This window comes from Salmo salar, chromosome ssa06 (genome assembly GCF_905237065.1).
Source record: "Salmo salar chromosome ssa06, Ssal_v3.1, whole genome shotgun sequence".
In the NCBI taxonomy this organism is placed as follows: Eukaryota; Metazoa; Chordata; class Actinopteri; order Salmoniformes; family Salmonidae; genus Salmo; species Salmo salar.
Window position 1 is genome coordinate 20,617,553 of NC_059447.1, and position 16,216 is coordinate 20,633,768.

General features: G+C 42.9%; 1 protein-coding gene across 2 annotated transcripts in view; it reads right to left on the reverse strand.

Annotated features, from left to right (window-relative positions):
• LOC106568321 (interleukin-6 receptor subunit beta) overlaps nt 1-16,216 on the reverse strand; it is a 37,938-nt gene that overhangs the window by 20,960 nt on the left and 762 nt on the right. The window contains exons 2-4 of one of the 2 annotated variants that reach the window (XM_045719919.1): nt 13,541-13,639; nt 9,511-9,564; nt 9,015-9,156 (exon numbers count right to left, since the gene is read on the reverse strand). Coding sequence is in view for 1 of the 2 variants with exons in the window: in XM_045719918.1 (XP_045575874.1) it covers nt 9,015-9,156; nt 13,541-13,613 (215 nt within the window). In the remaining variant the exon portion in view is untranslated. The remainder of the gene's footprint in view (nt 1-9,014; nt 9,157-9,510; nt 9,565-13,540; nt 13,640-16,216) is intronic. The other variant, XM_045719918.1, reaches the window with a different exon arrangement.

A 16,216-nucleotide genomic window follows, 5' to 3' on the forward strand; every position in this document is an offset into this window, starting at 1 on the left:
CTTTTTTCACTTTATAAATGAATTTAAACAATGTGGCACTACTTTAACTAAAATGAAAAACAAAAAGACAATTAAAACTTGTGGTATTATTAATGAATATGATTTGTTTGTTTAGGATTCCTGGCAATGTAAATCGTTTGTATGTATGCTTGTTTGCATGTGACTATTCCTCTTTTGTTTGTTGATGTTTGTTAAAAAATAAATAAAAAATACATTTAACAAATTTAAAAACACGGTTGTCTCGCGTCGAACTGCGCATGTGCAAGCTGTCAAATCAAAGGCACTGTCACGTCCTGACCATAGTAAGATGTGATTTTCTATGGTAGAGTAGGTCAGGGCATGACCTACTCTACTATTGTGTTTTGTGTTTTTCTAGGTTTTCTATTTCTATGTTCTTAGGTTCTAGTTTTTGTATTTCTATGTTGGCTTGTTTGGGATGATCTCCAATTGGAGGCAGCTGGTCCTCGTTGTCTCTAATTGGAGATCATATTTAAGTAGGGGTTTTTCTTCCTGGGTTTTGTGGGTGATTATATATTTTGAATAGTGTTTGTTTCTCTCTGTGTCACGGTTTGTTGTTTTGTCATTTTCAGTTATTTGTGTATTGCAAAGTTTCACGGATTTAATCAAATGTGGAACTACAACCACGCTGCACTTTGGTCCGCTCCTTTCGACCGCCATGACAGGCACTCCTTCAATATGAAGTAGTTTTTGACGAAAATTAAAACGTGTCATTTTGTCACCTTCACGAGGTTTGAGTAATAACAAGTTCAACTACTTAAAGCTACAATATGTAATTTTTTGGGCAACCGGACCAAATTAACATAGTTTTTAGTGTTATAGATCTGTCATTCTCATTGAAAGGAAGTTTAAGAAGAGGTACATATGTTCTATGTGCGCTATTTCTATGCTTTCCGTTCTTAAGTTTTGTTTTTGTGTCTTTTACTTTCGGTTTTGTACACAAGCTTCAAACAGCTAAAAATACTATATTGTTGGTTGTGGGAAAGATATTAGATGGTACAATGATTCTCCACACTGTACTTGCTTGTTTTGTCACAAACTGAAATTAGGCGAGCTATTAGAATTTTAGCAAACATAGTGCATCTTTAAGACATTGGATCGAATCTAGGTTGTCCCTTTCGATTTCAATAAAATTAACAACTAACGGAAGAATTTGTCATTTCTCTCATTGACTTCTCGAACCCCACGACTGGTCTGTTTGGTCTGTTTCTCAATCGTTCCCGGAAGTTTTGCGATTTTGTGGCTCTGGGTTTAGAAACTCTGTGCTTGTATTTTTTTTTTTAACCTAGACTACTAGTCTAGGTAAGAAAATACAAAGATTAAGGCATTGTAATAATTCCATGCAGAAGCATTTGAAAATAAACATTCATGGGATCAGCGCCATTGCTAACTAGCAACACTGGTCCCATGAATTGCAAAGAGTTATGGTAAATTAGAACACTGTTGTCTTAACCTTGAAATCTTCAACCTATATGTTGGCTAGATGGTTGTAGTATTTTTCCTTGCATTAGCATAAAGTGCTTATTTTTTCACCAGCCTTATGATATGCTTCAAACCGGTTGCCTTCAGCCTAGGCACCGTAGCTACAATGCTTGAGTTGGTCCCATGGTTGATTCAGAGCGGTACAACTTTCGCATTATTGTGACGTTTACCTTACCATCGTCAACCTAGGAGCAAAGCAGGAAGTAAAAGCAGGACACGTACCCATCAGTATGTGCTGTGATTTGTTGATTAAACTCAACTGACATTCCAATGTATGAGCCACATCAGTTAAAATCATTAGAATTAAAATTTTACATTACCATGGAAATTATTGCATCACAATAGAAGGCAGCCATTGCGAGAGTACCTATGAGTTTCCCAGTCAAATTGCCAGGGTTAGAGGTTCCAAGCCTGTTTTATTCATTCTACAGTATTTCTGTATGTGCTGATGCTGCAGGGAGAGAGGTTTTGCCTAGGCAACCGAAGACTTGTTTGTTACAACACCTTGCTTGTTTCAGCAAAGCGCAACGAAGTTTCATGATGTTAAGAGTCCATGTTACCGCAGAAACGGACTCAACCACAAGAACGCCCAGCAGTCCCATCTTCAGTCAGTTGTTTGTTCCACAGCATGGTTATGACAGTTATTTTATTTTATTGACAGTTTTCATCCATAACCGTCGATTACACAGTTATGCAGTAATTGTGCCAGTCCTAGCTGCAGATTAGCATTGTGAATGCCCACCACCGCGAAAAATAAAGCCAAATTCCCACTTCCCACTTGGTTACGAATGCAGCATAAGAGTCCGCCTCTTATGGTGCATTTGTAATCAAGTGGAAAGTGGGAATTTACCACCATAGGGTTAGCTATAGGACTCTAGATGCATAAAACCTGTTTTTGGCATGGAAATTGCCAATGAGGGCTTAGAAAAGTAATAACACGTGATAATAAAAGTAATGATAAATACAAAATGAGTAATGACAACACGGGGTACCAGTACCGGGTCAATGTGCAGGGGTACAGTGCTTCGGAAAGCATTCAGACCCTGTGACTTTTTTCATATTTTGTTGCGTGACAGCCTTATTCTAAAATTGACTAAATCATTTCCCCCCTCATCAATCTACACACAATACCCCCAAATGAAAAAGCAAAAACAGTTTTTTTGATTTTTTAGAAGAATTTTAAACATAAAAAACTGAAATAATTGGATTGGAAACCCAAATTGGTCTACATGGACAAGTTCTGGCCTGGTTTAGATCTTATCTGTCGGAAAGATATCAGTTTGTCTCTGTGAATGGTTTGTCCTCTGACAAATCAATTGTAAATTTCGGTGTTCCTCAAGGTTCCGTTTTAGGACCACTATTGTTTTCACTATATATTTTACCTCTTGGGGATGTCATTCGAAAACATAATGTTAAATTTCACTGCTATGCAGACGACACACAGCTGTACATTTCAATGAAACATGGTGAAGCCCCAAAATTGCCCTCGCTAGAAGCCTGTGTTTCAGACATAAAGAAGTGGATGGCTGCAAACTTTCTACTTTTAAACTCGGACAAAACAGAGATGCTTGTTCTAGGTCCCAAGAAACAAAGAGATCTTCTGTTGAATCTGACAATTAATCTGGATGGTTGTACAGTCGTCTCAAATAAAACTGTGAAGGACCTCGGCGTTACTCTGGACCCTGATCTCTCTTTTGAAGAACATATCAAGACTGTTTCAAGGACAGCTTTTTTCCATCTACGTAACATTGCAAAAATCAGAAATTTTCTGTCCAAAAATGACGCAGAAAAATTAATCCATGCTTTTGTTACTTCTAGGCTGGACTACTGCAATGCTCTACTTTCCGGCTACCCGGATAAAGCACTAAATAAACTTCAGTTAGTGCTAAATACGGCTGCTAGAATCCTGACTAGAACCAAAAAATTTGATCATATTACTCCAGTGTTAGCCTCCCTACACTGGCTTCCTGTTAAGGCAAGGGCTGATTTCAAGGTTTTACTGCTAACCTACAAAGCATTACATGGGCTTGCTCCTACCTATCTTTCCGATTTGGTCCTGCCGTACATACCTACACGTACGCTACGGTCACAAGACGCAGGCCTCCTAATTGTCCCTAGAATTTCTAAGCAAACGGCTGGAGGTAGGGCTTTCTCCTATAGAGCTCCATTTTTATGGAATGGTCTGCCTACCAATGTGAGAGACGCAGACTCAGTCTCAACCTTTAAGTCTTTACTGAAGACTTATCTCTTCAGTAGGTCCTATGATTAAGTATAGTCTGGCCCAGGAGTGTGAAGGTGAACGGAAAGGCTGGAGCAACGAACCGCCCTTGCTGTCTCTGCCTTGCCGGTTCCCCTCTTTCCACTGGGATTCTCTGCCTCTAACCCTTTTACAGAGGCTGAGTCACTGGCCTACTGGTGTTCTTCCATGCCGTCCATGGGAGGGGTGCGTCACTTGAGTGGGTTGAGTCACTGACGTGGTCTTCCTGTCTGGGTTGGCGCCCCCCCCCTTGGGTTGTGCCATGGCGGAGATCGTTGTGGGCTATACTCGGCCTTGTCTTAGGACGGTAAGTTGGTGGTTGGAGACATCCCTCTAGTGGTGTGGGGGCTGTGCTTTGGCAAAGTGGGTGGGGTTATATCCTGCCTGTTTGGCCCTGTCCGGGGTATCATCGGATGGGGCCACAGTGTCTTCTGATCCCTCCTGTCTCAGCCTCCAGTATTTATGCTGCAGTAGTTTATGTGTCGGGGGCTAGGGTCAGTCTGTTACATCTGGAGTATTTCTCTTGTCTTATCCGGTGTCCTGTGTGTATTTAAATATGCTCTCTCTAATTCTCTCTTTCTCTCTTTCTGTCTTTCTCTCGGAGGACCTGAGCCCTAGGACCATGCCTCAGGACTACCTGGTATGATGACTCCTTGCTGTCCCCAGTCCACCTGGCCGTGCTGCTGCTCCAGTTTCAACTGTTCTGCCTGCGGCTATGGAACCCTGACCTGTTCACCGGACGTGCTTGTTGCACCCTCGACAACTACTATGATTATTATTATTTGACCATGCTGGTCATTTATGAACATTTTAACATTTTAACATTTTGACCATGTTCTGTTTTAATATCCACCCTGCACAGCCAGAAGAGGACTGGCCACCCCTCATAGCCTGGTTCCTCTCTAGGTTTCTTCCTAGGTTTTTGGCCTTTCTAGGGAGTTTTTCCTAGGGAGTTTTTCCTAGCCACCGTGCTTCTTTCACATGCTTTGCTTGCTGTTTGGGGTTTTAGGCTGGGTTTCTGTACAGCACTTTGAGAATATCAGCTGATGTACGAAGGGCTATATAAAAATAAATTTGATTTGATTTGATTTGAAATTTGAAAATTTGAAATAATACATTTACATAAGTATTCAGACCCTTCACTCAGTACTTTGTTGAAGCACCTTTGGCAGCGATTACAGCCTTGAGTCTTCTTGGGTATGACACTAAAAGCTTGGCACACATGTATTTGGGGAGTTTCTCCCATTCTTATCTGCAGATCCTCTCAAGCTCTGTCAGGTTAGATGGGGAGAGTCGCTGCTCAGCTATTTTCAGGTCTCTCCAGAGATGTTCGGTCGGGTTCAAGTCCGGGCTCTGGCTGGGCCACTCAAGGACATTCAGAGCCTTGTCCCGAAGCCACTCTTGCATTGTCTTGGCTGTTTGCTTAGGGTTGTTGTCCTGTTGGAAGGTGAACCTTCGGCAGAGTCTGAGGCCCTGATCGCTCTGGAGCAGGTTTTCATCAAGGATCTCTCTGTACTTTGCTCTGTTCATCTTTGCCTCGATCCTGACTAGTCTCCCAGTACCTGCCGCTGAAAAACATCCCCACAGCATGACGCTGCCACCACCATGCTTCACCGTAGGGATGGTGCCAGGTTTCCTCCAGATGTGACGCTTGGCATTCAGGCCAAATAGTTAAATCATGATTTCATCAGACCAGAGAATCTTGTTTCTCATGGTCTGTGAGTCTTTAGGTGGCTTTTGGCAAACTCCAAGCAGGCTGTCATGTGTCTTTTACTGAGGAGTGGCTTCTGTCTGGCCCCTCTACCATAAAGGCCTGATTGGTGGAGTGCTGCAGAGATGGTTGTCCTTCTGGAAGGTTCTCCCATTTCCACAGAGGAACTCTGGAGCTCTGTCAGAGGGACCATCGGGTTCTTGGTCACCTCCCTGACCAAGGCCCTTCTCCCCCAATTGCTCTGACCGGCCGGCCAGCTGTAGGAAGAGTCTTAGTGGTTCCAAACTTCTTCCATTTAAGAATGATGGAGGCCACTGTGTTCTTGGGGACCTTCAATGCTGCAGAAATGTGTTGGTACCCTTCCCCAGATCTGTGCTTCGACACAATCCTGTCTCGAAGCTCTACGGACAATTCCTTCGACCTCGTGGCTTGGTTTATGGTCTGACATGCACTGTCAACTGTGTGACTTTATATAGACAGTTATGTGGCTTTCCAAATCATGTCCAATCAATTCAATTTATGACAGGTGGACTCCAATGAAGTTGTAGAAACATCTCAATGTAACAACCTCTTTCCAGAGGGGGGTGTGTGTGGAATCAGGAGCAGGAGAGCAGAAGGGTTCCAGGGAATCAAATGTATTTTAATACAGGCGGTCCCAAAAGCACAGCACAAAACGCACAAGGAAACCACACTAAATATATCATCCACCCACAGGGATTGGAACACAGTTCCCACAGAGGAGAAACCTCAACTCCGAAAATCTAGCGAACACAAATGTCCATGGCAAAACACATACCGTTCAAAACCGAAACCAAAATCCCGTGGTGCAGGCACGCACCCCTTACCGTACTAACTAGTAACAATCCCGCACACATCCTAACCTGCAGCGGGGAATAATATACACACCGAATCAGACACAACAAGACACAGGTGTGACAAACCAGACAGTGCTAAACGAAAAGGAAAAATGGGATTGGTAGCAGCTAGTAGACCGGCGACGACGACCGCCGAGCACCACCCGAACAGGGAGGGGAGCCACCTTCGGTGGACGTCGTGACACTCAAGGATGATCAATGGAAAGAGGATGCACCTGAGCTCAATTTCAAGTCTCATAGAAAAGGGTCTGAATACTTATGTAAATAAGGTATTTCTGTTTTATATTTAAGAATTTTTTTTAAAGTAGAAAAGTAGAAACTAAAACTGTTTTCGCTTTGTCATTATGGGCTATTGTGTGTAGATTGATGAGGAAAAACGTTAATTTAATATATTTTCGTATAAGGCTATAACATAACAAAATGTGGAAAAAGTCAAGGGGTCTGAATACTTTCCAAATGCACTATACGTACATATAACTAGGAATAAAGTGACTAGGCAACAGGATAGATAATAGACAGTAGCAGCAGCATATATGTGATGAGTCAAAGAAGTTAGTGCAAATATGGTCAGTGCAGATTGTCCGGGTAGCTATTAAACTAACTATTTAGAGGTCTTATGACTTGGGGGTAGAAACTGTGTTGGTGTGTGTGGACCATGATAGATCCTTAGTGATGTGGACATCAAGAAACTTGAAGCTCTCGACCCACTCCATTACAGCCCTGTCGATGTGAATGAGGGGGTGCTTTGCCTTCCGTTTCCTGTAGTCCACGATCAGCTCCTTTGTCTTGCTCACTTTTGAGGGAGAGGTTGTTGCCCTGGCAGTCTCTGACCTCATCCCTATGGGCTGTCATCGTCGCTGATCATGCCTACCACCGTTGTGTCATCAGCAAACTTAATGATGGTGTTGGAGTCCCTGGGTGAACAGGGAGTACAGGAGTGGACTAAGCATGCACCCTTGAGGGGCCCCCGTGTTTAGGGTCATTGTGGCGGATATGTTGTTGCCTACCCTCACCACTTGGGAGCGGCCCGTCAGTAAGTCCAGGATACAGTTGCAGAGGGAGGTGTTCAGTGCCAGGGTCCTTAGCTTAGTGATGAGCTTGGAGGGCACCATGGTGTTGAACACTGAGCTGTAGTCAATGAACAGCATTCTCACATAGGTGTTCCTCTTGTAAAGGTGGGATAGGGCAGTGTGGAGTGCAATAGAGATTGCGACATCTGTGGATCTGTTGGGGCGGTATGCGAATTGGAGTCGGTCCAGGGTGTCTGTGATGATAAGTACCTTGATGTTCTTGGGCACAGGGACTATGGTGGTCTGCTTGAAACAAGTAGGTATTACAGACTGGCTCAGGGAGAGGTTGAAAATGTCAGTGAAGACACTTGTGTGGAGTAAAGGTGATCTAGAGTTTTGTCGTCTGTAGTTGCACAGGTGACATGCTGGTAGAAATGATGTAAGACAGATTTAAGTTTCCCTGGATTATAATCACCGGCCACTAGGAGCGCGGCCTCCGGATGAGCATTTTCTTGTTTGTTAATAGTGCCATACAGCTTGTTGAGTGCGGTCTTAGTGCCAGCATCGGTTTGTGGTGGTAAATAAACAGCTACAAAAATATAGATAAAAACTCTTTGTAAATAGTATGGTCTACAGCTTATCATGATGTATTCTAACTCAGGTGAACAAAACCTCGAGACTTCCTTAACATTAGAGAACGCACACCAGCCATTGTTAACAAAGAGACACACACCTCGGCTTTATACCTCTTCAAACAACACAAACAACGCAGTTTGCACTCGTTCAGTTTGTTTGCCAACTCATAGAAGTAGTAAAAAATGTTTTTGACTACTTCAAAATGGAGATGGCCTCAATGGCACTGCCTGAGCGCTCACAGATGCCATAATGGGAAATATATAAAGATGATATCGCTATCATTCTCTGTGTTTACCACATATGAATGGAAGAAAAGAAAATCCTCCAACTGGTAATTACTAGTGGGAAACTTGTCTGTTTCGCTCGCTTGAATGCTTTATCTGAGATTGATACGTCTTTCTGTCGGTGGCCTCTCTGTCAAATAAATTATCACTATTTCAATATTTTATTTGGACCGACAAGGTGGTACGGTAAGGCACATAAGTCCGGCCCTGGTACGGGCAGAACCATTGAGCCATCTCCATTTTCAATAAGTCCATTTTCTTCTTCTTCTACTTCTATGAGTTGACAAACAAACTGAAAGGGTGCATACTGCCATCTAGAGTGTGTTGTTTCAACAGGTATAAAGCCAAGGATGGTGATTTACTACCACCTACAGTTATGGAATGTTTACTCACGAGTATAATTCATTGGCTGATCCCTCCTGATGACCCAGATGGAATCATGTGATCCTTCCTTCACCCATAGGAAGTCCCACCCAGTTGACTACTTTAAAATGGTGAATCCTTTGATGACAATGTCCATGCCAAATGGGTTTTATCCATATAGAGTCCTCTGTCTAACGTTATGGTGGTAAACTCCCACTTCCCGCTTGGTTACAAATGCAGCATTAACCCATCAGTTTCTAAACACCACGAGTCACCGCGGGTTTCCAAACACAGCGAATAAACAGCTATTCTTGCATCTGTGTAGGAACAGTATATGATAGTTATGATGTATACAGGCTATAGTAGACATGTCTTTACCCCTCCGTAGAATTCCAGTGCAGGCTGTAGGAGGTGGGGATCTGTGGGTCCTGTCCTGGATCCCAGAAACAGTGGATATCTGCCTGTCGTCCCTCCGTATAGGGGATGTGACACTGGGGAGCGGAGGGAGGAGATGGAGGGCCTGCAGAGAGTGAGGGAGACAATGAGGGAGGTAGAAGTGAATTTCAATTGATAGAGTAAAAAAGACAGACAAAAAGAGACAAATCCAATCAAAGTTTATTTGTCATGTACACAGTTTTGCAGATGTTATCACAGATGCAGCAAAATTCAAGTTTCTATCTCCAGCAATATATAGCAATACAATAATAATACACACATAATCCAAAAGCTAAAAGAATTATGAAAAATGAAGACATATCAGAACAAGCAATGTCAGAGTCCGGAATATAAGTAATATATATATGAATAGTGTGTATGGACAGTATGTAAATAGAAAAGGTCTGTACAGCAGTAGTTTTGTAATTTTTTATTTCACCTTTATTTAACCAGGTAGGCCAGTTGAGAACAAGTTCTCATTTACAACTGCGACCTGGCCAAGATAAAGCAAAGCAGAGTTACACAGAGTTACACATGGAATAAACAAACATACAGTCAATAACACAATAGAGAAAAAGTCTATATACAGTGTGTGCAAATGAGGTAAGATAAGGGAGATAAGGCAATAAATAGGCCGTAGTGGCGAAATAATTACAATTTAGCATTAAACACTGGAGTGATAGATGTGCAGAAGATGAATGTGCATGTAGAGATGCTGGGGTGCAAAGGAGCAAAAAATAAAAAATAACAGTATGGGGATGAGGTAGTTAGGTAGGATGGGCTATTTACAGATGGGCTATGTACAGGTGCAGTGATCTGTGAGCTGCTCTGACAGCTGGTGCTTAAAGTTAGTGAGGGAGATATGCCATTCAGTGATTTTTGCAATTCGTTCCAGCCATTGGCAGCAGAGAACTGGAAGGAATAGTTATATAGGATGAGCCATGACTAGAATACAGTATATAAATATAAAGTGGGTAAAACATTATTACAGTGGCCTCCCGAGTGTCGCAGCGGTCTAAGGCACTGCAGTGCTTGAAGCGTCACTACAGATCCAGGTTCGATCCCGGGCTGTGTCGCAGCTGGCCGCGACCGGGAGACCCATGAGGCGGTGCACAATTGTCCCAGCGTCGTCCGGGTTAGGGGAGGATTTGGCCGGTCGGGATGCCCTTTTCCCATCGCGCTCTAGCGACTCCTGTGGTGGGCCGGGCGCATGCACACTGACATGGTCGCCTGTTGTACTGTGTTTCCTCTGACACATTAGAGCGGCTGGCTTCCGGGTTAAGCGGGCATTGTGTCAAGAAGTAGTGCGGCTTGGTTGGGTTGTGTTTTCGAGGACGCTTGGCTCTCGACCTTCGCCTCTCCCGAGTCCGTACGGAAGTTGCAGTGATGGGACAAGACTAACTACCAACTAGAGAGAAAAAGGGGTAAAACATTTTTTATAATAATAACATTATTAAAGTGACCAGTGTTCAATGACTCTATGTACATAGGGCAGCAGTTTCTAAGGTGCAGGGTAGAGTACCAGGTGGTAACCGGCTAGTGACAGTGTCTAAGGTTCAGGGCAGGGAACAGGGCGGAGGCCGGCTAGTGATGACTGTTTAACAGTCTGAGATGGCCTGGAGAAGCTGTTTATCAGTCTCTCGGTCCAGGCTTTGATGTGCCTGTACTGTCTCCGCCTTCTAAATGGTAGAGGTGAACAGGCCATGGTTCGGGTGACTGAGGTCCTTGATGAGCTTCTTAGCCTTCCTGTGACACCGGTGTTCTAGATGTCCTGGAGGGCAGGCAATTTGTCCCCAATGATGTGTTGGGCTGACTGCACCACTCTCTGGAGAGCCCTGCGGTTGAGAATGGTGCAGTTGCCGTACCAGGTGGTGATACAGCCCGACAGAATACTCTAGGTGGTGCATCTGCAGAAGTTTGTGAGGGTCTTAGGGGCCAAGCTGAATTTCTTCAGTCTCCTGAGGTTGAAGAGGCGTTGTTGACCATTTCAGGTCCTAAGTGATTTGCACGTTGGGGAACTTGAAGCTTTTGACCCTCTCCACTGCAGCCCAGTTAATGTGGATGGGGGCGTGCTCTCTCCGCTGTCCTTCGTTTTGTTGACGTTGAGGGAGAGGTTATTTTCCTGGCACCACTCCGTCAGGGCTCTCACCTCCTCCCTGTAGGCTGTCTCGTCATTGTTGGTAATCAGGACTACCACTGTTGTGTCGTCTGCAAATTTGATGATTGAGTTGGAGATGTGCGTGGCGATTTCACGGAAACAGATAGTGAGAGAGAAAGAGAGAAATAAAATCCAGATGACATTTATCTTTAAAGGAACTGTGCCAGTTTAGCGTTCCTTCTGTTGTCATTGCCATCCACTTGAATCTAGACCCCCCTCACACACACAATGTTGAAACCACAAGCACATACTGAGAGCGTTTCAAGGAACATGAAGCCCAAATAGGAAATGATAACAAGACAGAGATCTTGCGAGGTGGTGACACCCTTCCTCTCTCAGAGTTCCTCTCCTCTTCTAGTATCAGTATGACACATACAATCATAACCACACACCAAGGGTTGTGTTCATTAGGCACCAAACAGACGAAAAACGTCTGAAACAGGGAGGAACTACCTGGACTTGTCCAATAAGAAACACTCATATGCGTTTTCCATTGCAAAACTTTTCCATTGCCTTCTATAATGAACACAACACAAGGTCCATAGCATATGTGATATGAGTAACAGGGTGGTGATTAGGAACCATTTACTTCTTGGTCCCCTACGCATTAGTTAAGACTGATACTGATACGATCTCTATGGAAGGTTGTGTTGAATAAAAGGAAGGAAATGGGGATGCATAAAGTCTAGCAGATGTTATAGCGGGTGCAACGAAATGCTTGTGTTACATTGCATGTCAGAGCAAAAACCAAGCCATGAGGTTCAAGGAATTGTCCGTAGAGCACCGACTGTGTCGAAGCACAGATCTGAGGAAGGGTACCAACACATTTCTGCACCATTGAAGGTCCCCAAGAACACAGTGGCCTCCATCATTCTTAAATGGAAGAAGTTTGGGACCACCAAGAGACTTCCTAGAGCTGACAGCCCGGCCAAACTAAGCAATAGGGGGAGAAGGGCCTTCGTCAGGGAGGTGACCAAGAACCCGATGGTCACTCTGACAGAGCTCCAGAGTTCCTCTGTGAAGATGGGATAAACTTCCAGAAGGACAACCATCTCTGCAGCACTCCACCAGTCAGGCCTTTATGGTAGAGTGGCCAGACGGAAGCCACTCCTCAGTAAAAGGCACATAACAGCTCGCTTGGAATTTGCCAAAAGGCACCTAAAGGACTCTCAGACCATGAGAAACAAGATTCTCTGGTCTGATGAAACTAAGTTTGAACTCTTTGGCCTGAATGCCAAGCGTCTGGAGGAAACCTGGCACCATCCCTACGGTGAAACATGGTGGTGGCAGCATCATGCTGTCGAGATGTTTTTCTGCGGCAGGGACTGGAAGACTAGTCAAGATCGAGAGAAAGATGAATGGAGTAAAGTACAGAAAGATCCTTGATGAAAACCTGCTCCAGAGCACTCGGGACCTCAGACTGGGGCAAAGGTTCACCTTCCAACAGGACAACGACCCTAAGCGCACAGCCAAGACAACGCAGGAGTGGCTTCAGGACAAGTCTATGAATGTCCTTGAGTGGCCCAGCCAGAGCCCGGACTTGAACCCGATCGAACATCTCTGGAGAGACCTGAAAATAGCTGTGCAGCAACGCTCCTCATCCAACCTGACAGAGCTTGAGAGGATCTGCAGAGAAGAATGGGAAAAACTCCCCAAATACAGGTGTGCATTTTTGTTATACTGTTTATACATACTGTGTATTTACAATGCATTGAGAAAGTGCATTGAGAAAACTCAAGGCTCTAATCACTTCCAAAGGTCCTTCAACAAAGTACTGAGTAAAGGGTCTGAATACTTATGTAAATGTTATATTTCAGTTCTGATATTTTTATGGGGTATTGTGTGTAGATTAATGAGGGGAAAAAAACTAATTTAATACATTTTAGAATAAGGCTGTAACTTAAAAATGTGGGAAAAGTCAAGGGGTTTGAATACTTTCCAAATGCACTGTAAATACACAGTATGAAAAAACAGTTTAACAAAAATGCAATGTACAGTAGTAGATGTATTAAAATGAGATATGTGAAGAATACAGTACATGAATGCACAGTGTGAAAAACAGTATAAAAGAAACAGTTCAGTGTTTAATAATAAGAATGAACTAATAACAGAGACATACAATCAGATCAAACATATAGATCAGCATTACGGTTTAGTCCATCTAAATTATTTGAAGAAACCCCAGAGCTCAGGGAATGGTGGATCTGAGGGTGTGTCAAATAAAGATTATAAATAGTCACAAGGAGAATTTCCTGGTCACATGACTTTACCAGGAAAAAGATCTGGGATCAGTCCAGTGTGAAGGACTCACCTGGTTGAGGTAAGCAGGAGTGCAGTAAGAGCAGCAGGATCAGCAGGAGGCATGGTACTCTGGGCCATGCCATTACTCACACCACTATGCCATCAGCACCTATGGAAAACACACACACCAAATGAGTGGTGAATGGCAGGTGTATGAATGTTTCAGAATTCTCACACACACACGTGGACACACACGCACAGACAAAACTTTTACACTTACACACACACACACACACACACACACACACACACACACACACACACACACACACACACACACACACACACACACACACACACACACACACACACACACCCTTAAAGGTCCAATGCTGTCATGGACCTCGTAAGGATTGGACCAAGGCGCAGCGGGTAAAGTGCTCATCTTCTTAATTTATTTGAAGTAACGTGAACACTTAAACAAAAGTAACAACACGACGAAACAGTTTGTCGTGGACGAATCAGTATTAGTTGGGTAACATAGATAATTAAGATGTTTTATTAGTATAATATGCTTATTTGAGGTACTTGTCATTAGAAAGTGTCCATTGGACTCTGGTGTCTTTTCAGTTGCATGTCTACCTTAGCTGGGGCTCAGACACTTGGGGCCCAGAGAGGGGAGAGGTCAGACTTGTCGTCATGAGAATGTATCTTTACCTATTTCTTAAACCATGTGAAGGGATGGCGTGATTAATGGGGATCCAATGACTTGTCTCCACAATGTCTGTGAGCAAGTCACTCCCTCCTTTTCTTTATTGTGGGGAGGATTATGGCAGTAAATGGACCCTTGTATGTCCTCTCTTAGATCTCACACTTATCCTGTGATAATATATGGCCTAGAGGCTCACTCCCCCCAGTGAGCCTGTCCAGGAGTGGGGTCAAGAGGGGGTTTACTTGAGATGGGAGTATCTAGAGTTGACAATTGATATATGCCATTGGATGAAATAGTTATGTTCAATACCGTACCAGGGAGGGACGGTTCTAAGGAGACCAGATACTGGGCTATATAATGAACCCTGTTGACATAGCAGTTACTGTCTGATGTGTTTTATTGATATCTGTCATACAAAACTTAACCTTAGTGAACTGTTACTCAGTATCTGTGGTTTGTCAATGTACGTTGAAGGGGGTGTATCGTTGCTATAAAAGATCCCTGTAGCCATTCTGTAATCACCTTGTTCAATAGTTCATTCGAGAGAGTGCATTATTGAAGGTCAAGTACTTTTGCAAAAGTATCTTAAGTATTAAAGATGTAGTTTAACTCGGACTGGTGTGTTTGTAACTCTTCTCATTTGGTAATGCAGAAATTAGCCACCACAAGTTCCATAAGGCACACAGGCTATTCAGAAAATAACCACCCACAAAACACAAGTGAAAACAAACCCAACTAAATATGGCCTCCAATTAGAGACAACGACAACCAGCTGCCTCTAATTGGAGGTCATTGCCAAAAACCCAACATAGAACTAGAAAACTAGATATACACATAGAAATAGAAAATATAGAACATAAACCAAAAACACCGAAACATACAAAACAAACACCCCCTGCCACACCCTGACCAAACTACAATGACAAATAACCCCTTTTACTGGTCAGGACGTGACAAATGCAGCCAGATTTAATATCAATATCAAATAATTTCTGGGTAACAAATAAAAAGTACCTTACTGTGATTGTTTTCAATTGAAATGATCAACAACAACAACATAGCTTCTTAGCAAAGAGCAATTTATAAAGCAAGAATTTTGCTAGGACTGTCTGGGAGTGATCTGAGTAGGGAATGTCAAACTGAAAACTAGCTGTTATTGGCAAAGAGGTTTGAAACTCTCTTTCTTATTGGTCTATTAACTCATTTAATGCCAGGTGATGTCACCAGGCAGGTAAAATATCCATCCCACCAAAACAGGCTGAAATGACATTTCAAACAGCTCCTACACTAAAAGGGCATTATCATAATTTTCACAATTTCACAGTATTATTCCAACCTCATAGTGTGGAAATATATAATTGAAATAATATCAAAGTGGTCAACCGCCTCTGTTTTGGTAAAAAGATGAGGGATGGGCCTGGAGAAATGTAACCACTCTCAAATTCATAGACAGGGCTATGGATGCAAGGACTGACCATGCATGATATTAAAATTATAGTTTTAACCATGCTTTGGGGCTAGACAGTGTTTGTTTACATTTACATTGTTTACAAACATTGGAGTAAAACAAGAATGATCTTTGGTGGTAGGTGTTGTTCACACAGTAACGTGCAAACCTTTTCAGTGTTACAGCCAATGATTTATATATACACTAGATGACTGCTTGGGGGCGATGTGTTGAAGCCACTGTGCCTCCAGCTTGGCACTCCCTCCCTTACTGTTGTAAAAAATACTTTGGAAGCTATAAAAATGTATGTATTAATGTCAACATTCGTTTTTGCCACATGTATTCTATTATAGACATCTTAACTGACAAGGGAGAAATCTGTCGTTCTGCCCCTGAACAAGGCAGTTAACCCACTGTTCCTTGGCCGTCATTGAAAATATGAATTTGTTCTTAACTGACTTGCCTAGTAAAATAATACATACTTTAAAATTATATTATGTGTGCTTAACATAAACATTTTAAATATATACAAATGTCTTCCTTATTAAAGTACAATTTTTAGAGATTACTAATGTTACTGCCCCACT